The 24,859-nt window shown below is 38.5% G+C and overlaps 1 protein-coding gene across 12 annotated transcripts in view; it reads left to right on the top strand.

Moving 5' to 3' along the window:
* Positions 1-3,590: 3,590 nt before the first annotated feature.
* The window catches only part of CLASP2 (cytoplasmic linker associated protein 2), a 158,989-nt gene continuing 137,720 nt past the window's right edge, over positions 3,591-24,859 (top strand). For 8 of the 12 annotated variants that reach the window (XM_053669050.1, XM_053669048.1, XM_053669053.1 and 5 more), the window contains exons 1-5: positions 3,592-4,028; positions 16,289-16,367; positions 20,836-20,939; positions 23,044-23,135; positions 24,298-24,373. In XM_053669050.1, coding sequence (XP_053525025.1) covers positions 3,834-4,028; positions 16,289-16,367; positions 20,836-20,939; positions 23,044-23,135; positions 24,298-24,373 — 546 coding nt within the window. In that variant the 5' untranslated portion in view covers positions 3,592-3,833. Of the gene's footprint in view, positions 4,029-16,288; positions 16,368-20,835; positions 20,940-23,043; positions 23,136-24,297; positions 24,374-24,859 lie in introns of all 12 variants that reach the window. The other 4 variants (XM_053669057.1, XM_053669058.1, XM_053669056.1 and 1 more) reach the window with 2 other exon arrangements.

Genomic DNA, 24,859 nt, shown 5'->3' with positions numbered 1-24,859 from the left:
AAGGCCAGGAAGTACCGAGTCCCAAAGAAGATGGATGCAAAGAGACCCCACTCCAAGACACATCATAATTAAAATACCAAAGGTTAAAGATAAAGAGAATCTTAAAAGCTGCAAGAAAAAAGAAGTTAGTTTCCTGCAGGGGAATTCCCATAAGACTGTCAGCTGATTTCTGAAAAGAAACTTTTGCAGGCTAGAAGGGATTGGCAAGAAACATTTAGTCGTGAAAGGCAGGTACCTACAGCCAAGACTGCTCTATCCAGCAAAGCTATCACTTACAATTGAAGGGCAGATAAAGAAGTTTCTAGATAAGAAAAAACTAAAGGAGTTCATCACCAAACCATCATTTTATGAAATGGTAAAGGGACTTATTTAAGAAAAAGACGATCAGCACTATATACAATAAAAGAGCCAAAAATACATATCTACCACTGATTGAATCTAAAAAACAAACAAGAAAAACAGAGACAGAATCATGGATATGGAGAGTGTTTTGATGGTTACCAGATGGGAGAGGATGTGGGGGAGTGGGAGAAGAGGTGAGGGGATTAAGAAGTAGAAATTGGTAGTTACAGAATAGCATTGGGGATATAAAGTAAAGTATAGGAAATGGAGTATCAAAAAAACCTACCCATGACCCATGGATGTGAACAATAGTTAGGGTCATTGCTTGAGGGAGTGGAGGTTACTGGATGGTAGGGGGCAAAGGAGGAAAATTAGGACAGCTGTAGTAGCATAATCAATAAAATATAATTTAAAAACCTCTAAACATAAACTCTTCCAGGAAGCCTTCCCTGACTTAGAGCTCTCCTATCCCCACTCTCGGTGCCATCTAGACAAGGAGTCTTTCATCTAGGCTTCCCAAACCCTCTGCTTACCCTATCACAGCATCCTGGAAATGTCGATTTTCTTGTCTCTGTATGAGTTTGTTGTGGGTGGATACCAGACCTAAACAAACTTTGTATCTATAGAACCTGGCACAGTATCCAGCACATACGTGCTCTGAAGATACTTGTTGATGAATTAATGAGATACACATAGGGTATGTATAGATAATAGTACCCAGTGTTTACTAAGCATTTCATAGTTATTTGCAGGGTTATTCAAATGTCATCATATTATCTTGTAACTTAAAGACTATTTAGGTATAGCTTATAGAGCAGCTAGTGTGATTCTTGAGTTACTTAAGTTCAGGTAAGTGAATGGAGACAACACAAGACTAACAGCAGCCATCACTTTCGATAACAGGGACAGGTAGGGTTGAACTTAGTATCCAGGTCTCCTATATATTTTTCTATGCTCCATATTGTGCCTGATCACTGGCAATTGTGGTGGAAACATTTTGTGGGCAGGGCCCTTTCTTTATATTCTTCTGCCACCCTGTATGTACTGAACTTAGACACACAAGGCATAGTAAGAACAGTTTACTGGCTTGAGGTCCAGCTCAGGGAAATTACAGTGAGTCACAGATAGAAGAAACTTTACAGCACAATACAATGTGAAACACAGAAAAAAAATTAAAAACCCTCAGAATAAACAGAAAACAGGTTTATTTGAATTTGGAATGTCTTCTTATGGCCATTATTATTTTGTTACTGTGAATATTTCCAGTGTCAATTTCATTCACTCGTTCAACTTAAATTGATTGGGCGCTCATATTTGCCAAGCACCATCGGAGGGAAAACGAATGATCATGGAGCTTTCTACATAGCGGAAGAGACAGATATTGTACAGATAATTATTAAATTGTGGTTGGAAATAATTGGCAGGAACATAAATACAGTGTGCATTTAGAATGTATTATAGACCACTTTAAACCCACTAAAATGACTAAAACTAATATCCCCTACCAGACTAAATATTGTGGAATATGTGGAACAATTGGACCTCTCAAGCACCGCTGGTGGGAGTGTAATATGGCAGCTTCTTCTAAAGTTAAACATACAGTTATAACAACTAGTAATTCCCAGTTGAAGGGAACAAAAGTTTTGGCGTTTGGGATATTGATTTTTTTAAGATTTTATTTATTTATCTTTAGAGGGGAAGGAGAGAGGGAGAGAAACATCAATGCATGGTTGCTTTTCGTGCCTCCCCTGCTGGGAACTGACCTGCAGGGAACCCGCCTGCAACCCAGGCATGACTGGGAATCGAACCGCGTTGTCTGGTTCACAGGCCTGCGCTCAATCTAGTGAGCTACACCAGCCAGGGCTGATTTTTAAGCTGGCTATTCAGAAAAGACTCAGAATATTTGACTCTCCCTCACTTTCCTGCCAAAGAGATTCACGTGTAAAAACTTGCTCCAGGAAAGAAATCTTAACCTCAGCTCAATCTGAATTGAGTCGAGTAGATGGGAGGGTGTCAAGCAGGAGCCTGTGTACTTGATCCTGTCCCAGTGTCTCATTTTTTCCTGGGCTACCTAGCAAAATTTTACCTGCCTTGTATTTTGCTTTTCGTCACCTGCAAATGGCTCATTCTCACTTTTGAAATCTAAGATCTCCCTTACCCTTTTCCAAAATAACATATATACCAAATTTTACCTATCTTTGGAATTTTCGTGCTTATGTTAATTCCATGTGCCCATGTATTAAAATTGTTTTTCTCCTGCTAATCTGTCTGTTCATTTATTAGCCCAGCTAGGAGAAGTTAGAAGGTGGAAGGCAAAGTGTTATTATTTTTTAGCTCCTCCAGGGTCCTTGGTATTTATTCAAGAGAAATAAACACAACTGTTCACACAATGACTTAAACATTCATGCAGCTTTATTCATAAATATAAAAAAAAAACTGGAGACAATGCAAATGTCTGTAAACAGGTAAGTCGACAATTGTGGTGTTTCCATACAAGGGCTAATAGCAACAAAAAGGGACGACTAACACCGACAGCACGGGAATGAATCTCGAAACGCTAAACTGAGAAGCCTGACTCGAAGAGTACAGACTGTATTAGGTTATGTGATGTGAAAAAACGGGGGAAATTGCGCTAAGGTGATTAGGAATCAGATTAGAACTGCCTGGGGGGGGAGGGGCGGGGGCAGTGGTTATTGCCCGGAAAGTTCCTGGAGTGTGGAAATGTTCTTGGTTGGGGTGGTGGTTACGCTGGTGACTACGTTTGCCCAAACTCATGGACTGCATATTCAAAATCTGTGCATTCTACTCTCTGGAAACTTAAGTACAATTAAAAAAAAAAAAAAAGCATTATACGGTCACCCAACCAGGAATGGTGGTGGCTGGAAACAAGGGTCATGATTTTTTTGTTTTAATGAAGGAGTATTGTCCTACCTGGTCGAAAACACGGGACTGGGGAAGGCAGATTCCAAATACCAGATACCTTCCCAAGTATTAATTTTAAGCGAAGGAAAACTGGGAAACGTTCTGTATTTCGCCGAGCGAAACAAGGGGCTGTGACACCCGTGGCTGAGGAGGGTCAGGCTCCAAGGTCTGCCAACCGAAGCTACCCACTGCCCTCCCCCCGAGTCCCACTCCGGGTCCCCCCAACGCTTTCCGTATTGGCCACTGCCGCCACCGCCACTACCGCCCCTGAGCTTCACTCCCAGCAGGCGGGCGCTCGCCGACTTCGCGCTGACGTCACGCGCGTGCTGACGTCGCCGACGGCCGCGGCCTCTGAAGCGGGCTGGGTGCCGGGGGGCGCCGAGTTTGACTAGTTTGGGGGCCGCCAGGCGTCTGGCGCTGCTCCCGCCGCCCGCCGCGCCCAGCTAGCTGCGCCGCGGCCGGACCCAGCGTGTCGCGCCCGTTCCTGCAGGGACCGGCACTGGAGGCTGGGCGGCTCTCGGCGAAAGTTGGCCCCTCTCGGGCAGGCGGGCGAGCGGGCGGCCGCGACCATGGAGCCCCGCAGCATGGAGTATTTCAGCGCCCAAGTGCAGCAGAAGGACGTCGGCAGCCGTCTGCAGGTCGGCCAGGAGCTGCTGCTGTACCTCGGCGCCCCCGGCGCCGTCCCGGACTTGGAGGAGGACTTGGGCCGCCTGGGCAAGACAATCGACGCACTCACCGGCTGGGTGGGCTCGAGCAACTACCGGGTAAGCGGAGGCGGCGCGGATGGGCCGGGCACGCCCTCCCCGGCCAGCCCTTTAATCCGGACGTGCGGGTCGGCCTGGCGAGTCTCCGTTGAGCGCCTGGTTCCTCGGGGCCACGCAGTAAAGGGGAGACCCCTGGACGCGCGGGTCCTCTGGCGAGCCTGCCTCTGCGGGCGCGCGGGTGAAGGGGAGGTACTTCCCACCACGACCAAGTTTTTTAAGCCGTTGTGAACAATGACAAATTTAGCCATTCCCTGACACGGTCCTGCTTTATTGGCATTCGGACACAGTGTTTAATCATTACTTTTTTAAAAAAACAGTAGTTATTTACATACGTAAAGGGCACGAAGACTTTTTGCATTTGTGCATCCCTATGTAAACACTACCTAGACCAAGACATAGGACATTAAAATACAGCTTCTAAAAGGAGATGTCGGGTTAGTCTTTAATAAGTGAGTTTTGTCCTTCATCTCCTGTTTCTTTTTTCTTTTATAATTTTTGTGTCTGGGAGGTTGTGCTCTTCCCCTCTAAGGTCCTTTTAGAGCTTAATCAGGTACTGTTAAATCTAATAAAAAGATGCTGACCCTAGGGCATTACTTAATTGCTTTTTATTTAATATCGACGGAGAGGAATTGAATGCTCTGTCATCTCGTTTTGACGCAGTTGAGGACGGACTCGGATTTGAAACTGTCCTATCAGATTAGCTGATGCAGATAAGTAAATAAATAAATAGATAGGTAAATAAATAAAAGGAAGGAATGAGTGTTTCTGATGAGCTGGTAGTAGGCAGGTTGTAATGTAGCCGCGTTGGGAGGCCAGGTAAATGTTCTGTAATTAGCCTGTACTGTAGTGTTTAGCAGTTACTTTTCTTTCTAGTCTTCTGGTGGCAGTGTTGCTTTAAAATGCTGGCCAAACCTGCCATGAATGGACAGAACTGAAGTGATTCTTCTTAGTAATACGTGGTATAGCCTAGCGAATAGGCTGTACTTTGAAAACTGTCCTCATCAAGAAGAAATGCATACTCTAGAGTTGTTATGAAGATTTTATAGTGAGATTTATGTGAGTTTTGAAAAGGATTGACTTTTACAGGATAATAGTTTGAAAATTACTACCTTGATGTTCATTGCATACTATCTCATTTTTTAAAAATTGAGAGAAGTTACTAATAATATATCATTACTGTTTGGGGATCATTCTTATTTCTTTGGAAGAAGCAAGTAAAATTTTCTAACACTGTAAGAAGGGCGTATAAACACTACGATAGTTGATTTTATGTTGCTGCATTGGCTGTTGTGGAAAGTTAGCTCTTTGGTAATGTTTGGGAACTGCGACTCAATTCACAGACGAGACGTGGGTGTCACCAGTCTTTACTTGCAGCAAGTACAGGGGATTCATATCCAAAGCTCAGCCTATCCAAAGGGAGGCTTAGCCATTGCTTATAGACTCTTCTTTGGTCATCTACATGTTGATTTCTTCTTTGCAGCTGCATTCATCCCTGTCAAACTCATCCTGTTTACAGCTGCTTCTGTAAAATACTATGCTACATTTTCACACTTAGCAAGAACCACATCTAGTAATAATATTTAGAACTGTCCTATCCAACAATAGTGCTTACTCCCCTTTGCAAGTGCTGGCTATGGGCCATGTCACTCTTCAGATGTGCCATCAGTGAATGGCAGTTGAGCAGTCCCATCTCTTGAAACACTCTTGCCTTCTGTAATACCATAGAATCCCAATGTTTCTTTAAGCTTCTATGCACCACTTCACTCAAATGTTGTGTTTTTCCTTTAACTGGCCCTTAAGAGTTAGAATCCATCAGTACACTGCATCAGATTTGACCTGAATTCTCATCTTTTTGTTACACATTCTCCCCATGCTCCTTGGTAGATACTATAGTTTGAGACGATGACAGCAATCAGAAGAGAACTGCCATAGGCTCGTACAACCTTATCTACACACTTCCTTGTAGATGCCCATATATTCTGCTTCTCAGTTATACAGCAAATGTTTGTCTTTCTTACACCGATCCCTCCACATGCATGTTAGATCCTATACCCTCTTGCCTACTCAGAGACCCTTAATTCATCAGCTCTGTGCTCTCTCTCCTTTCCGTGGAATGCTGTATGGAAGTTTTTCTGATATTGTTAGAAGATATTTGAATTGCTTTTTTGTTTTGTTTTGTTTTATAAACTTAGTTACCAAACTAGATCATCATCTTTTTTACTTAAGATACAAGAAAATATTTAACTCTTGGAAAAAGTATATCAGAATTTTTTTTGAACTACACACAGACAGTTGTACTTACATTTTAAATTATGCTGAACAAAATATAATTTTTCTTTGAATTTGCTAGCACCTCAGATTTGTGTCTTAAGAACTGTCATTGTTTCAATGAATTTGAGGGACTGTACTATATCCTGGGTATTGTTCTCTATAATGATGATCCCGTAGTGAACAAGATGAGCAAAATTCATTCATTCAGCCTCAGTATTTATTGAGGACCTACCATGCACAGGAATGCACTCTTCTAGACACTTCCGACACAATAGAAACAGAATGACTGAAACCTTTGCCTTTATGGATTTAGATTTTAGTGGGGAGAGTATAAACAAGGTAAAGAACTAAAATCTGCATATTAGATGGTGATATTTACTTTGAGGGAAAACAGAAGGGGATAGGTAGGGGGGAGTGTTGGGCAGAATGCAGGTGTTTGAATTGCAAATAGCTGGTCTCTGAAGACCTCAAGAGATGGTGATTTAACTGAGATTGGAGAGTGGGATCCCTGCGGTGGGTGGGTCGTGGAGGTCCTATGAGAAAGAGGAAGGTGGATGGGTATACAAAATGGATAGTTTCAGGTAACAAGTGCTTCTGAAAGGATGAGGGTGCTGTGAGACTATTTTGTGTGGTCAAGGAAGTGAGGGGAAATTTGACTATAAATGTGAAAGAAATAAAGGAGTGAAGAAAGATTTAGGCAGAGGAAACTGAAAATACAGAGGCTGTAGTTTTGTTGAACATAAAGAAGGCTAGCGTGGCTAGAGTTTAACAAGTGAGTGAGATGTTAAGAAAGATGAAGTTGGGGAGGCAGGTGGAAAGAGACTTACAGGATTTTCTTCTAAATCATTGGAGAGTTGTATGTAGAGGGAAGAATTTTTTGAGAAGTGTGGTCTCTGTAAAGGAGCAACAGTAGCAGCAGGGAGATGATGGTGGCTGAGGCTGGTTTGGTCACATCAGCAATACTGAGAAGTGGCTGATTTGGGGTACACATTGGAGGCACAGCCAGCAGGACCTTCCGTTGGAATGAGTATGAGGGTTGAGAGAGGAGTTAAGGATAATTGCTTTGCTTGGGCACCAATAGAGGGTGCTGTTTATTGAAATGAAGATTGAGAGAATAAGTTGGACGGAGTAAGTAAAATGTTTGGTTTGACTATGTTAGAGGATTGTTTAACATCCAAGTTGAGATTTAAACAGGCAGTTGGGGTCAAGTTCAGTGGAGAGATCAGACTTGAAGATGAAAAGTATGGAAACAGGTATATATGATATACTCTGGCATTTAACTTTTGCTAAAGACAGTCCTATGATTTCAGGAGTCCCCAAATTTTAAAAGGCACTTTGTTATGACAATAAAATGTCTTTATAAAATACAAATAAATATCATAAATATCACCATTTAAAGAGTACTTAGTATCAAGCACTGTCTCAATGTGGTTTATTTGCATTAGCTCATTTTACTCTTTAAGATGGCCTTAGAAAGTTGGTGCTGTTATTTTCCTCATTTTGTAGAAAAGTGTATTTTGCTTTAGGTCATAGACCTGGTAAATTGTTGGAGGAGTACTTGAACCTAGGGAGATTAGGGTCTTTTTTTTAAGATTTTATTTATTTTTAGACAGAGGGGAAGGGAAGGAGAGAGTTAGAGAAACATTGATGCATGGTTGCCTCTTGCTCTCCCCCACTGGGGACCTGAACTGCAACCCAGGCATGTGCCCTAACTGGGGATCGAACTGGCGACCCTTTGGTTCACAGCCCACGCTTAATCCACTGAGCTGCACCAGCCAGGGTAGGTTACCGTCTTCCTGCTTTTTCCTGTTCTGTCCTTTCGTAAACCTCTTCAGCATCCTATCATTTGTCAGCTCTGCTTTCAGCTTCTCATGTCGTATATCTGCAACTATAACTGTAAGTTGATTATAAAAAAATTGAGAAAATAATAAATAGCATTTCTATTATAACTATTTAGTGCTGGGGTAGGTAATGTGCTAGGATTTCAAGTCTTTTTTTCCGAATCCTTTTGACTTTTGAAGGATGGTACTTTTCCAGTGTCGGCATCACCATGATTGTATTTTTTATAAACCATTAATTTCTTAAAATATATCATTTTTTATGTGAGACTGGAATCAATTTTATCTTTCCTTCTCAAAATATTTCAAATATCAATATAAATTATATATTCTGAGTAATTTTGCATATCCAAACATCCGAACCTTGACATTTTGAAGCACACTAAAAAGTAATGTTCTGTGTTTTTAAACTTTGAATGATTTTCTATAGTAAGTATTCTGATTTAGAGCAATACCTGAAGGCTATCATTAACTTTCTACTGTAAATTATGATATTTCGAAACTTTTTCAATTACATACTTTCCTAAATTTTTACACCTTAAAGCCATATTTTGGCATAAATTTTTTGGGATTATGGGAACTGTATGTTTTGGCAGAAGTTGTTCATCCTTATTGTATACACTTAGAATTCCGCACCATTGCGCATTCCCTGATACGCAATGCAGCTGTAGGTCCAGCTATATGATTTCTTACGATCTCCCTTTTTTCTTAAAAAGATTTTATTTATTTTTAAAGAGAAGGGAAGGGAGGGAGAAAGAGAGGGAAAGAAACATCAGTGTATGGTTGCCTCTCTTGCATCCCCTACTGGGAACCTGGCCTGCAGCCCCTGCATGTGCCCTGACTGGGAATCGAACCAGTGACCCTTTGGTTCACAGGCCCACGCTCAATCCACTGGGCTATACCAGCCAGGGCCAAATACATCATTTTTTTAAAAAGTGATCTTACCTATTCCTTTTACCTGTCATCTGAGAACATCCAAGTTTTAATTTTTTACTATTAACATTGTCTTTTTGCCTTGTCAACTTACATATGTGCATGAGTTTGTCTTGGGCAGTTATTCTGACCCCTGTCAGATTCACGGCCCTCTTTTAATGCCTCTTTTTACAGTCAGGAAGTAAATTTTAGAGATAATACCCAATAAATGTAATCTTAAAAATCCCAATAATGTCCTAACTGTACAAAAAAGGTAAATTACACATCATTTAATGAGCTAAAATATATTTCAGTATGAAAGTGTGCCACCCTGACCCCCTAGAAGACACAGGTGACGGCACCAGTGCACATCATTGCCGTGAAAGCTGCCCACTGCCGCCAGCGCAGACGCTGTAGAGTGAGGTTGCTGGTGGCTCAGACTTCCCCAGCAGCATCACCGTTGGTGGTTGCGATAATTCTGGAGCTTTCAGTTCTGAACCTTATTTCTTTGAGTACACCAACTTAAAGAATTTGACTACTCCACCTGATATCCAGTCTATTTCGCTTTTAACTGTCCTCTTATTTGAGCTCGATATCCTTGTCAGTCACACCCTTAACATTCACTCTCAATTCCCTTCTTCTCGCTCTTGCTTTTTTATGGTCCTCATTTGATAAAATGCGTTCCTGGTTACTCCAACTCTGTCTACCCCGTACCTGCAGCAGTGCAGCTGCAGGAGGATGGAGAAAAACACAAAACCTGTAACTGGTTCATTTTAAAATCCTGATGTCCCAGTGGGCCTTTAATGTGGCTTGGCAGATAAAGTATGCTGTGTTTTCTTAGTTCATTCATTCACTCAGGCAACTATTTTACATCTCTTCCTCTCCTCACAGATCTATCAATGTCTCTTCTTCTGTTGTCAATGTTGGCTGATGACCCTGCTTCTTACTTCACTGAGAAAATTGGAGGCATTGGAATTTCTTAAGATTCCCATTACTTATGTACCCACCTTCCAGATTTATACCCATAGCAGGTTCTCAATATTTGTTGAATGAATAAAGTAAAGCACACTTGTCCTTTGATTTACCTCCTGGCCGCATTCCTGGAAAACTTCTATACTAAAACCATGCAAAAGAAAAGAGATTTCTAGGCTCTGATAACTTCTTCAGAAAGGGTTTGCATTTACTTGAATAGCTGGCAGCAAGGCTGCCAGGTACAGCCATGTACCTTTGGGCTGTACAACTCTAGGGAATAATATTTTGTGTTGTACTATACTGTTGCTCCACGGCACACCCTAGTTGGGAGTAATTGTTCTTGGGTACGAGTCTGGAAGTGGTAATTGTGGGTTATACTTCCCTGTCTCATCCCCCTAACTCCACCTAGAAATTAATCAGTATCTTTAATTTTAAGTCATTTGTTTCCCTCCTTTTTAGAGGAAAATAGTTTTACTATTTATGTATTTATGTGAAAATAACCTGGTATTTTCTTTCAGATTTTCAAAATGTGTAATCCGTCAAGTTTTACTCATTTGGTCTGGGCATCCATGTCCACTTGGCAATTATTCTATCCCATTCTTTCCACTCATTTTCTTAGATGCTGAGTTAATTTGTGGGGAAGAAATGTACTGTGAGAGAAGCATTCACAGGAGTATGCTTATTATGACCAGTACACACCTTTTTTGTTGTCGCTCTACAATAGAAAACATCTATGATTATGAATTAACCTTCTGCCCTTCCTCAATTTCAAGAACTCTTATTGTTGGGCTGTCTCACTTTTACATGGAAAGTTTTTTAGCTGTGATTCTTTTTTTAAAGATTTTATTTTATTTTTAGATGGGGGGGAAGGGAAGTGGAAAGAGAAGGAGAGAAACATCAATGTGTGTGGTTGCCTATTGCACATTCCCCACAGGTGACCTGGCCTGCAACCAGACCTGTGCCCTGACTGGGAATTGAACCAGTGACACTTCGGTTTCATAATCTGGTACTCTATCCAGATTGAGCTACATTGGACAGGGCTTGGCTGTGATTCTTAAATTGGGGGTTAGTCATTACTATTGCGGGCGGTTACTTAGCACCATTGTTGCTTGACAACATTTCTGATCTAAACTATTTGGAAGACTGTATATTCTATTGAATTGAAACTCTGTAGTTAGTTGACATCAGATTATTCACATATATTCAACTGTGATCCAGACGTGAAAACAGAGAGAAAAAGAATGGGAAAATATTCTGGGACTTCTCAGGGTTATTAATGTTTCATAAATTTTTTAAAATTTTAGTTTTATGACTTAAAACAACCTAAAATTTAAGCCTAAATTTTACCTTTTAGAGTTTCCATATTTTACCTATCCAAAATACATTATTATTTTATATTTTAATATTTTGTATTATATAATATATCCTTATGTTTTTACTTTTATATTTTACATATACCTCTTAGAAAATACATTATTTTTGCTTTTATATTTTAAAGGATCTGAATGGAGGCCTCCTGAGTTCCTAAAGAAGTGCTGAGGAGCAAAGTAGATTATTGCCCTAGTTGTTTCCTTTCTTCTTTCCAGGGGATTTTAATACTCTACTTAAGGGACTTTTAGCCAAAATGCAGGATAAATTCAAGGATGTCCAAATGGAAATTCAGGAGAGTTACTAGTAGCTCCTTGGTAAATTTTGATTTGCTCTACCAAATTTATCCACTATATTCTTTAGGAATGTGTTGACTGTTAGTGGGTCTTTATTTATTAACCCATGTGAATTTTAGAAATAGTCAAGTTGTACCAAAAACAAAAATTGGGACTCTTTATTGGAATTACATTGAATATCAACTTTTTGGAGGAAAACTTGATATCTTTATAATACTGATTTATTTTTACCCATAAAAATTGTTTAGGCTCTAGTGTCTTTCATTAATGTTTCATTATTTTTTTCCAAATAGGTGTCGTGCACATTTTTAAAGGATTTTTCCCATAGGTAACTTATACTGCCTGAGAGTATTGTTAATGTGATGTGTCCTTTTTAAAGTTGTTTTCTGATATTAGAAATCAAATGGTATTTTATATATTGATTTTTTTAATGGTCAGCCTACTTGTTATGTAATTTAAAATGTTTTTCTTGCAGTTTGAGGAATCTTTTAGGTTTTCTGTACGTATAATAATATCAGACAATAACGGCAGTTTTGCTTCTTTTCAGTCCTTTAGTTTTGCTTGATTTGGCACATTGGCTGGGACTCTTAGGATGAGACTGCATAAAAGAGCATGGGCCTCCTTGAACTGTTCCTGGGTTTTAAGGGTATATTCTAGGAATCATGTTTACTATCATTTTTTTAAAAACTTCATGGAGAATTTTGAACATATGTAAAGGTAGACAGAATAAAATAAATTCACCTTCTGTGGTTAATCCTGCCCCATTACTTTGTCACCAATCACAGATATATTGTTTATCCACAAGTCTTTCTAGTTAGTGTCTCAGAGATAAGTGCTCTTTAAAAACAAAATTATTGCCTTGGCTGGTGTGGCCCAGTGGATTGAGTGCCAGTTTGCAAAGGTCACCAGCTCAGTACCTGGTCAGAGGACATGTCTGGGTTGCAGGCCAGGTTCCCAGTAGGGGCTGCATGAGAGGCAACCACACATCGATGTTTCTCTCTCTCTCTCTATCCCTCACTTCCCCTCTCTCTAAAAATAAATAAGTAAAATAAAATAACAAAATTATTAATATAATCTCAACACCATTATTATATGTAAATAAATTCTTGATATTAAATATCCAGGGCTCACATTTTCAATGTTGTAAAATATCATGCAAATTTTAAAATCAGTTATATTAAGAAAAATCAGGATCCAAATAGTGTTCATACCATGTGATTTTGTTAATATGTATATTAGTTCCCTATTGCTGCTGTAACAGATTACCATACACTTAGTAGTTTAAAACAAAAACAGAAGTGGAAAATGGGTTTACTAGGATAATAACCCAGATTGCATTAGCATTATATTCTTTCTGGAGACTTCAGGAGCAAATTTTCCATCTTCTGGAAACCGTCTGCATTTCTTAGCTTATGGACTTCTCTGTCCTTGTAAAAGCCAACAGTGTAGTATTTTCATACCTTTCTCTCTGATGGTCGTTTCCATCATCACACCTGCTCAGACTCTCACATCTTCCTCCTGGAAGGGCTCTTGTGATAACATTGGGTCCAGGATAATCCATGGTAATTTCTCCACTTGAAGATCTTCAATGTAGCCATATTTCTTAAGTTGTTTTGCCATGCAAGGCAACATAGTCATGGGTCCTGAAAGGTGGGATCGGATGTGAACACCTTTGGGAGGTGATTATTCTGCCTTCCTCACTTAACATGTTTGGTTTCTTTGAGTCAGTCTCTCCTTCAGTATCTCTTTTTTAAAATTTTTGGATTTTATATGTGGCCTGCTTCTGGATTTTAGTGATTTTATTTCTGTGATATTTGTTCCCTGTGTATTTCCTATAAATTGGTAATCAGATCTAAAGCTTTATCATTCAGCTTCTCCCTGTCTCTCTCTGTCTCTTTTTTGCAAGATTTCTTAGGCTCTGGCCCCGTAGGTAGTAGGTCGCTTGGTTAGAGCGCATTCTCTATATGCCAAGGTTGCTGATTTGTTCCCTGGTCAGGGCACATGTAAGAATCAACCAATGAATGCATAATTAAGTGGAACAACAAAGTGATTTTTCTCTCTCCCCCCTCTCCCCTGCTTTTCCTCCCTCCCTCCTTTTCTCTCTACAATAAATTTAAAAAGAAAAAGATTTCTTAATAAGTAGTGTTCTTCCATTAAGAGGCACATAACATTAGGAAGGCACAGCCATTCTAACATCATGATCTAAACATTCAATGTTTAGATCTCTCAATTCATTAGCATACAAAATGATATTCTTATTGTCATGCCTTCATTTATTAGCTGGAATACTTTCATAAAGAGAAACTTCTCTCATTTACTACGATTTGGTTACTCAGTGATATAGTTTATATGGAAAGGCAGGCAGAGTTCGTATCTTTGTTTTCCCTTTGTTTACTAATTATGAAAAGAATAAGGTTGTCTTTTAGTATCCTCCAATGTTGAACAAATTATTTTTGTTATCATTATGAACTCTTGTATTCAAACATATACAATACATTTCAAGACATTGCAGTTATTATCCTTATTGGTAATAAAACTGTCCAATCTTGACATAGCCCTGGTAATCTTTGATACTGTTTCTGCTACCTGATATCACAGAATGTTGTGTTTCGTCTCCTGCCCTAGAATTAGCCACTTCTCCAAGAAGCTCTTGTTCCTTTTAGTTAGAAATGGTATGTAGGCAATACAGTGTGGGTGTTAGTGGAACTCAATGTTAGTTCATTGTTTATAGATTTTTTTTCCCAATGCGTGGGAAAAAATTTATTTTAATTTTAAAGAAAAACACATGATACTCCAAATCATATTCACAACTAAGGTTTTACTACTTCTACGTAGATTTTTAAAAGATTTTATTTATTTATTTTTAGAGAGAGGGAAAGGGAGGGGAGAAAAAAGGGAAGGGAAGGGGAAAGAGAGGGAGAGAAACATCAGTGCACAGTTGCCTCTCACACGCCCCCTACTGGGGACCTGGCCTGCAGCCCAGGCATGTACCCTGACTGGGAATCAAACTAGTGACCTTTCAGTTTGTGGGAAAATGCCCAACCCACTGAGCTATACCAGTTAGGGCTCTTTTTTTTAAATAAACATTTATAACCATTTATACTTATTTGCAGTCCTTTTTAAAAATACATACATACATTTCCCCAGCTTGCTCCTTGTACTTAACAATATATCGTGAAGGTCATTTTAATACCAGAGTTAGGATAATCCTCATTTTCAAATGTTACCATACCTATAGTGTGGATGTACCTTATTTATTGAATCTGTCCCATATTGGTGAACTTTTGAATAGTTTCCAGAGACTTGCAGTGTGTAATCTTTGCATGTTTTTTCATAATTTGCTGATACACCTCAGAGATAGATTCCTAAGTGAGAGCTTAATAAATGTGTGTTTTGCCTGCTGATTTGAGATACTGCTTTTATCATCTGTTAAATTTTATGTGTGAGTCTATTTCTGTATTTTCAGTTATATTTTTAAACAACTCATTGATAGGATTCACGTATTTAAAGTATACAGGTCATTGAGTTAGTCTTGGGGGTGAGGCTTCATTGGAGATCCTGCCCCTCCTCAAATGCAGACCTGGAATCATCTGAGCCCAGGATGGTTTTCTGCTCCTCCCTCTGAGGAAGAGAGGTTCCCCCTACCTTTTTACTCAGTAGTTTTGAGTTTTTAATCTGTGTTTTGGGGGCAACAGTGTTTGTCTTTCCCTCAGTAGCTTCAACTTTAGTTTCTTTTAGGGCAAGGGTATGGGGAAGGTTTGTGTCCTACTCGCAAAGTTTGCTTCTCCCTTCCTGCGAGACTGGTGCCACCGAGATACACTTTTTCCTATCTCCTGCCCTGTCTTCACTCTTAATTATGAATGTCCACTAGAAGTTCGTGGAGAAAGAGCCTGCAAGTGGGTGTGAACTCTCCTTGTGTCTGTGGCCACCAGGGTTTCTGTGTTTTAATGCTGGCCCGCACTCAGCTATTACAATGAGTTAAATGTAGCTGAATTCGTCTTATCCACTTGTACAGCTGCTTCATTCTTTTTTCTGTCCTCTGCCACGTGTGACTTACTGCTTCTGTCCCATCTCTCCTGGGGGGCATCTGTCTTTCCTCAGATTTCAGTCTAGTTGATTGTTCTACAGCCTAAGCTTCCTAATGGATTCAAAAATAATTACGGTTTTATGGATTGTTTGGCTTTCTCTTGTTACAGTGGACGTGATATTTTTTCCAGTTTCTTCTTCCTAGACAGAAGCTGGAATTTCTCTGTAATTAAAGATCTCTTAATTTTTAACTGTTTTATGTTGGAAGCATTTCAACATTACAGGAAAGCTACAGGTGAACTATGTACCCTTCACCTAATTTACCAATTACTAACATTTTGCCAAATATGCTTTATCACTATCTTCCTGTATATTTATACATTGCTATTATTATTATTAAACCATTTGAGAGTAGGGTACCCTAATCTCATGACTATCCACCCCTGACAACTTCAGTCTTTTTATAATTTAAAAAACTTGATAATGCGTTATATGAATGTCTTTGTATGTCAGCAGTAATAAACTGCTATTAAAGTATATATAAGTAATTAATATTAAATTTTTTTTTATTCTCCAGGTATCATTAATGGGATTGGAAATTTTAAGTGCCTTTGTGGACAGATTATCAACACGATTTAAGTCCTATGTAGCAATGGGTAAGTTAACTTTGTTTATTTAAAAATTATGGCAGCCCTGACCATTGTGTCTCACTTGGTTGGACACCGTCCTGCAGAGCAGAAGGTCTTCAGTTTGATTTCTGGTCAGGGCGTATGCCGGGATTGTGGATTCAGTCCCTGGGTGGGGCACTTACCAGAAGTGACTGATGGATGCTTCTCTCTTACATTGATATTTCCCTCCCTCTTTTTCTCATTTCTCTCTCACGTCATTATTTCTCTTCCTTTCCCTTCCCTTCTCTGAAAATGAATAAATAATAAATTCTTTAAAAATTAAAAAAAAAAAAAAAGTATTGTAGTCCTGACTAGTGTGGTTCAGTTGGTTGGAACATTGTCCTGTAAACCAGAAGGTGGCAGGTTTGATTCCCGATCGGGGCACATGCTTAGGTTGTGAGTTCAATCCCTGGTTGGGGCAGGTGCAAGAGGCAACCATTATTTCTCTCTCACATCAGTGTTTCTCCCTCTGTCCCGCCCTCCTTTCCCTCTCTTTAAAGATTGTAGGCATGTCCTCAGGTGAGGATAAAAATAAATAAGTAAAATTACTACAGATTTTGACATACAGATATTTTCTCATAGTTTTTGTTTAACAGCATTAATTCTCTATAAACTGAAAAATGTAATTTTGTGGAACTTGGAGATCTACTTAGCATTAAAATTTACCCAGTCATAAAATATTTTAAGCATATTCAAATAGATAATTATATTAAGATTTAATATAATTAAAAGTTACCTCAAGACAAAGAAAGAAAAGAAACTTACTAAATATAATGCTAATAAATTTGTACTTTTTATTTTCAAAGATTTTACTATATTTTTACTTTTTGTAACATTAAAATGTATAATATAATTTACAGCACCACTTTTCAAACTATCTGTGAAAGGACTAGTGAAGGACTAGTTTTTTCATTGCTGGTGTGTTGCAGACCAATATTTTGTAAAATGCAGTAAAAATAAGTTACAGCAAAATGAAATGAAAAAAATAGGAGACCTGAGTTTTTATTATTAGATTTAACAAACATAAAATTACTATGGTCAGATTGTTTAAAAAACTGTGCTATATAAACACTCTCAGGTTTTTTTTACCACCAAAAGTTCGTAGACTGCTCTTGGGTTACCAGCTGTACTTCTAGAAGCACTTACTCACAGTGTGTTTGTAAAGAAGAGCATTATACCAGTACAGTGCTCTTCTTTGTGTAGTAGTTAGGGTTACACAGCTGGCTCTGACCTGCTTTCTAAACCTGAGTGACCTTCATGTGCCTTTGGAGTGTTTTGGTGAGTGGATTTGGAGTGGATTTAGTTCTTTGTTATATAGAAACACTTAAGGGTAACCTCAGATGTTTGTTAATTTCTTTCACGGATTAAGTTAATATTTAATAATGTATCATTACACGTTCAAATTATCTTTGGTCAGCTTTTTTCTTCATATTTTTGTATGCCACCAAATTCTGTCAATTTCTACTTTTTTAAAAAAGATTTTATTTATTTATTTTTAGAGAGAGGGGAGGGGAGGAAGAAAGAGAGGGAGCAAAACCTCAATGTGTGGTTGCTTCTTGTACACCCCCACCTGGGATCTGGCCTGCAACCCATGCATGCGCCCCAACTGGGAATCAAATCAGCAGCCCTTTGGTTCGCAGCCCATGCTCAATCCACTGAGTTACACCAGCCAGGGCCCAATTACCACCTTTATTTTTATTTGTCTGACTATCCTTTCAGCGGAAGCATCTTAGTTTCCCTGACATCATTGTAGTTGTTGTTGTAATTATTATTGAGAGAGACATCAATTTGTTTGTGCTCCACCCATTTATGTGTTCTTTGGTTGTGCCTTGACTGGGGATTGGACCCACAGTCTTTGTGTATTGGGGCAGTACTCCAAATGATTGAGCTACTTGGCCAGGGTTTTTTTTTTTTTTAATCCTCACCCAAGGACATGCTTTATTGATTTTAAGAGAGGGAAAAGAGGGAGAGAACCATCCATGTGAGATAGAAACATCAATTGGTTGCCTCTTGGAGGTGCCCAGACCAGCGACTGAATCTGCAACCTAGGTATGTGCCCTGACCAGATATTGAACCTACGACCTTTTGGGTTACAGGAGAACACTCCAATCAAGCGAACCACACCAGCGGCGCTACTGTTCCTTTTTAAATTAATACCCCATTTCACTTCATTCTTTGTTGAGTATCTTCTGAAAAGAGGATTTTTGTACTGTATCAGTCACCTGCTTAAAATCCTATTATAGGTATTTAAAACTTTGCTCTGTGAATGTGTTTTATGTGTGTATTTTCTTAAAACATTTTGAATCAGTATTTAACATTAGCAGGTTTTACTTAAAATTCATATTTATGGCTTATCTTGAAAAATTGACCAATACGGCAGCCCTGACCTTCCACTCCCACGTGGAATTATTGACTGAAGCTATATTGTAACTTCCCTTTTGTCTGGATCGTGAGCTTTTCAGTTCGTAAGTCTCTCCCATTTCCCCTATCTCCTCATAACTGAGAATGTCAGTTACAACACAGCGAGGTTGGGATATTGCATTTCTTAGACCTGGTTCATTTTCTGCACTTCTGAGACCGCCCTGACTGTAGGTGTTTATGTTTGTGACCCCTGCCCTGTAGTAGCTCCCTACTGTTAATTGTTGTAGGCAATATTTAGACTTGAGAGTAATTCTGGGTGTTACATATGCCACTTCTTTTTCAGATGTCCCAAGAGCCAGATGGGGTTGAATGTACTGACTGTTCACAGTGAGGCAGTGGGAATATGGGGACCAGAATCCTAGTTTATTGCCTCCCAGGACTGTTCTGCTTTCAGAATTTACTTCCTTTTGTTCTCTTTGGTGTTCTAGTTCTCTCAACATGTATGTCCCTTCTCCATTTCAATAGCATTATTTATTTGTGATCTTCAGCAAATACTCTTCTCCATTCTAGCTAACCAGAAACTTGCTCAGTCTTGTTAGTTCCGGCTTAACTTGTTTATGCCTCTGCTGTGCTATTCTTTATTTTTGAAATCCTATCCTCTTCTCTGTGGTCCTTTATTTTTCTTTTAAAGATTTACTTTAGATAATATCTGGGAGCTTTACAGAATAACCTGACCCTACACTGAATTTTTCTTTACTCCATGATTCTTTAAAAAAAATTTTTTTTAAGCCTCACCAGAGAGTACATTCATTGATTTTAGAGGGGGAGAGTAAAGGGTAGGGAGAAATACATGGATTGGTTGCCTACGGTACACAACCTGACCAAGAATTGGACCCACAACCTAGGTTTGTGCCCTGACTGGTCGGCAGTCTTTTGGTGTAGAGAAGGATGCTCCAACCAGCTGAGCAGACCAGTGGTCAGAGCTCCTTTCCTTGTTTACACTAGGACTCAGCCTCCATGGCCTCAGGGAAAGTAAGGCTATAGCTGTAATGTCAAAGAAAAACGAAAGACTTTAATTTCTTTGCTTTGGATCATGCCTTGTGATTGGGACGAGGGGGATAGTAGGTGAGATGTCAGAGAGAGTGCTTGCTCAGTGCCCTTCACTCTCTGAGTTGTTTAACTGCATTTTAATTGTCAGGAACCTTCTGAATTGAGTACTGCTACAGATGTTTATGGGTTAAGGAAATAAAAACAAAAAGAGATGAAATACTGTGTCACAGACCTCACTAAGTGGTAGCGGTAATATAAAGGATTATAGAAAGATAATTTTGACTGTAAGATATTTCTGCCCTATAAGCTCATTTTAGAACCTGTGCCCTCTGAATTCTAGCCACCCCCCCCCCAGTTCTTTCTACCCTTACCCACAATAGATGTGATTTCTTTGTGTTGCTCTGTTGATTTATAGTTAGAAAAACCTTTTTTTCATGAAAATTTCTTCAAAAATGGACTCTAGCCTTCCTTGCCTCCCTCCTTTTGTGCAATGGTGCTGAAGTGTTGGGCCTAGTAGAGAAAGACCTCAATTCCAGTGAACTAGGCTGTTTTTGTCAGGGTACTATGTCCTACATACAGTAGCAAACATATACAAGTTGAAGAGTAATTGTAAAACCAGTCTGGAAACTAGACTTGGCCCAGGTCTAGAAACCAGAATTCTGCCAGTTCCGTAGATGTGCCCTCCCTGCATTTCCTGATGAAAACTCCCTCCCTCCATCGGAGGCAGCCACAGTCTTGACCCCTGCGATAATCATGCCCTTTGCTGGTCTCTGGACCTTGGTAACTGTACACATCCCTAAATGGAGTAATGATTAGTTTTGCCTGTTTTTTGAACATTATTATTATAAGTGGATGTCATACTGTATGTATTCTTTTGGAAGTTGCTTCTCAGTTATTTTTGATTAGACTCATGAATAAAGAAGTGAACAATTGGCTTACCTCGTAACTTTTCATTTATGGAAACAATTGCCGTTTGTACTATTGTAAAATATAGTTTATAATTTAGATGAATTTTAAATATTTATTCTTTTTTCTCATTCTCTAGTTATCGTAGCTTTAATAGACAGAATGGGAGATGCCAAAGACAAGGTTCGTGATGAAGCTCAAAATCTGATACTGAAGTTAATGGATCAAGTAGCACCGCCCATGGTAGGCCTGCATTTTAAAATTTTGATTTTGCTAGTTAATGATGAAATATCAGTAGGACAGATGGTAATCATAGCAAGTCAGTCCTCAGGGAAAATGAAAACTGAAATTTTAAACAAGGAGTTGTTGCTAACGGTTTAAAGGGTTGAAATTTAAGATAAAATGTCTAGGGTCATCATGGAGCATGTATAAAGGACCCACGGACAAAGACAACAGAGAAAGGACTGAGGGTGGGAGGGGGGAGGGTGTGGCGGGAGTGGTGGTGGGAAATGGAGACAGCTGTACTTGAAAAACAGTGTAGAATTCTATATTTAATTTTTTGGTGTTTTGCTTTTCTTTTTCTTATTTTCTACTCTTTAATGTGTTTTTGAAAAGCTAACTCAGTTTTTAGTGATTTGACAATGTACTGATGGTATTATTTTTAGGATTTTATGGTTTTCTTTACTTGCATTATTATAAAATGTTTAGTGCGAAAGCTTGTTTTGAAAAATACTGAACATTATATTAATTTCTGCAACTCCTAGACAGAACATTTTTTTTATTTTAACAGGTAATTACTAATTGTAAAAGGCATATAGTCTATGGCAGCAACCTGTTTTATAAGTACAGTGGAAAAAATTTGCCCTTATGTGAAGGTGTTTGAAAAGAGCAGAAATAAGTTGGCATGTATATACAGATTTAAAGAGTACCATGGGTATCCTCTATTTAAAGAGTAACATGGATGCCATGTTAAGTGGAATAATATTATAATTTGAAATATATACAGTGATATTGTGTTATTTAAAATACAGATTAAAATTATGATATTACATGATTTATAAAAACCCAGAGTATTGCATTACAAAAGTGAACTATTTTCTCAGATTTAACCAAAGTCCTTGTTAATAGTATGGTGGATATCCTTCCACACTTGTTTAGTGGTTCAAATTTCAACTTGTTTTTGACATGCTGTTACTACAAGCAGTACTGTAAGGGACATCTTGTACATGTATCCTCGGACATAAATATAAGAATGGAGTTTCAGAGATGGTGTTGGCTGAGTCATTTTTTTTTTAATCTTCACCTGAGGATATGTTTGTTGGTTTGAGAGAGAGAGAGAGAGATAATGATGTGAGAAATATCATTCAATTGCTTCCTGTACTGGCCCCGACCCGGGATTGAACCCACAACCTAGGTGTAGGCCCTGACTGGGAATCGAACCCATGAGCTTTTGTTGTACGTGGTGACGCTCTAACCAACTGAGCCACTGGGCGGAGTCAAGTTTGTTTGTTTGTTTTTAAACTTCTAAATTACCTTCCAGAAATTTTGACAGAGTGAGAAAGGGGGAGGGGGCGGTATTAGTAGAACTGATTACAGAACTGAATAGAGTCCAGAAAGAAGAGAGGCCAGGAAGAGGGGTGTGTGTATTTGTGTGCATACATGAATTTAGTAGATGGTAAGGGTGGTGTTTCTAAATGTGGAGAAAGAATTGATTGGGACAATTGGCCAAATAGTTGGAAAAATAAAGCTGGATTCCTTCTTACATCAAAACCATGTAATTGTTTTAGATTATTTGTATAGGTTTATTTATGCTTTTTCCACAAGCAAATTACAGTGGGTAGCAATAAAATGACTTGCCTAAATATGTTTCTGTATTTGGGTCCAATCTTAAAAGGAGAAAAGCCTGAATCATAAAATGTTGAAACAGCCTGTTCTGTGTGACAGTCTGTAGTAGTTGCTAGGCAACATTGGACCTTTTAAAATGCTTACTGGACTACTGGTCCTGTAATGGTAGCATTGTTTTTGAAGATTTCTAAAGCTTAGAACACATTCTCTGTCCTTGGTAATTCTAAGGTTTTTAGGTGTTGAGCATAGTTTTTCTGAAAATAATACTAAAGTGAAAGATACAAAAATAAAAACTAAAAATGTATTAAGATATTAAAAATTGTGTGAGAGCACAATTTGCACATCATTGCAAATTTGGCTTAGAAAAACTTGGGTATAAGTCAACAGTCTAGTGGAAAAATTCATTTACCAGTAAGGTTGGTGGTAAGGTTGAGAATAGATAAAAGATTATATCATGAATAATTTAATTTCTGTTATACATGTTTACTTTTCTTTCAAATAGCACATTTGGGAACAGTTGGCTCCTGGCTTTAAGCACAAGAATTCCCGATCTCGAGAAGGCGTGTGTCTGTGTCTTATTGAAACCTTAAACATGTAAGTTGTGCAGTTACTGAAAACAGCTGCTTATGCTTTTCATGTTTTCTCAGAAAAGCAGTATGCATTTCACAAAGCTCAAGGAAAGCTATGGAAATAAATTTTAAATAGTTATTAACCGCTCTCTGGTACAAGAGTTTTTATTTTATTCTATACTTTTATTGACTTTTTGTGTACATACTTTTATCTCTCATGTTGTTAATTTAAAGTTGTTAGTTATGAGAAGTGTTTTTTCTTTAGTATGTTAGTAGTTGCCACCCAAAGTAGATGTTCATATAGGAAAAATGTTGATGTGATTTAGGCTCTACTTCCATTCTGGACCCAGTGTGGAACTGTTTTTAACTCAGTGGTATTCCAGATATTGTAGCTATTTCCCCACCTAGGCTTTCTAGAACAGTGGGCATGGCTGTGAAAATCATAGACTAAACAGGACTCTCCCAGGGAACTAGATAGTGAACCTGGTGGCCATATGCAGAGTTCTGATAGCAGAGATGCCACAGGGCTCAGAACTTCAATCTGAAAAAATTGTAAATTGGAACTTTTGTTCTCTTTCTGGATTATTTTTTCAAGTTCTGTGTAGCAAGATAGGTAATATATAATAGCTTTCAGCTTTTCCTGTAATGTTACTTCCTTTTCTCTAACTGTACCTTCATTTATTTTCTTTTATTCCTCTATGGTCCTTTCTGCCATCTAGAGCTTGTAAGTGCATTCAGTCTGCACAGCTTTTGTGGTTTTTGGCTCTTATGTCATTTGCTTTCAACCTATGACCTCATCAAAAATTAATAAGCATAAATAAATATTTTATTGGAATGCAAATTTGAGACCCAGAGTCTAAAAAAATCACTATTTTAAAGTAAAAGTTCAAATTTTCTTGAGTGATTGAGAGGTTGCCAGGTTTAAGAGTGCCATTGGTTGAACACATTGCTCTGTTGGATCTTGTATTGACAATTTTCATTGTCAGTCGTGATTACTCCAGTTTGCATATTTAACATTGTTTAGAATTAGTTTTTTGCTTGTGTCTCATATTCTTCATGTTTTAATGATGTGTGCCCGTGCTCTCTACCATGTTTGTCTTATTAATACAGACAAGGGGAAAGTATAATGGTATTTTGTTTACTATCTGAATAAAACCAAATTCTTTTTTTTTCCAACCTATATTTAGTTTTGGAGCTCAACCATTAGTCCTCAGCAAGTTGGTACCGCATTTGTGTGTGCTATTTGGAGATTCCAGCAGTCAGGTAAAATTTCATTTACATTCAAGGGGTGACTAATTTTTTTGGCTGCACCATCTTTGCCAGTGCTCTTATTCCATTTTAAAAAGAAAAAGAATAAAGAGGGTGGGAAGGGGTTGAGAAGTTAAAGATTTCACCTCATTTTTTCCTTTAAAATCCACCAAAGTTAGTTTTTAGGAACACACTATATATTCATTTAAGTTGCTTAGGTTTGTTCATCGTTTAGCTAGAATTAAGGATAGATGGGACTTACAGGATAGTTCTTGAGTTTGGAACTTGAGTAACAAATAAATCCACTTTCCTTCTGTAGTCCTAAGTGTTCATTGTGAGAACAAGTTCTTCGCTTTCTGTCTTTATTTCTGAATGGTTGTGTATCAGTTTTGCAACAGTAATAACCCTATTTAACAAAGAGAATTTGTGCCAATGGTGTATCACTTGCTAGGAATTTCTTTACTTAAGCCTACAGTATATGCCTAGAGTATATGCTTATAC

Source organism: Artibeus jamaicensis, unplaced genomic scaffold, assembly GCF_021234435.1.
Source record: "Artibeus jamaicensis isolate MK-2021 breed Jamaican fruit bat unplaced genomic scaffold, CSHL_Jam_final contig_519, whole genome shotgun sequence".
NCBI lineage: Eukaryota > Metazoa > Chordata > Mammalia > Chiroptera > Phyllostomidae > Artibeus > Artibeus jamaicensis.
The sequence above is the reverse complement of the archived record's forward strand: the minus strand, read 5'-3'. Positions and strand labels throughout refer to the sequence as shown.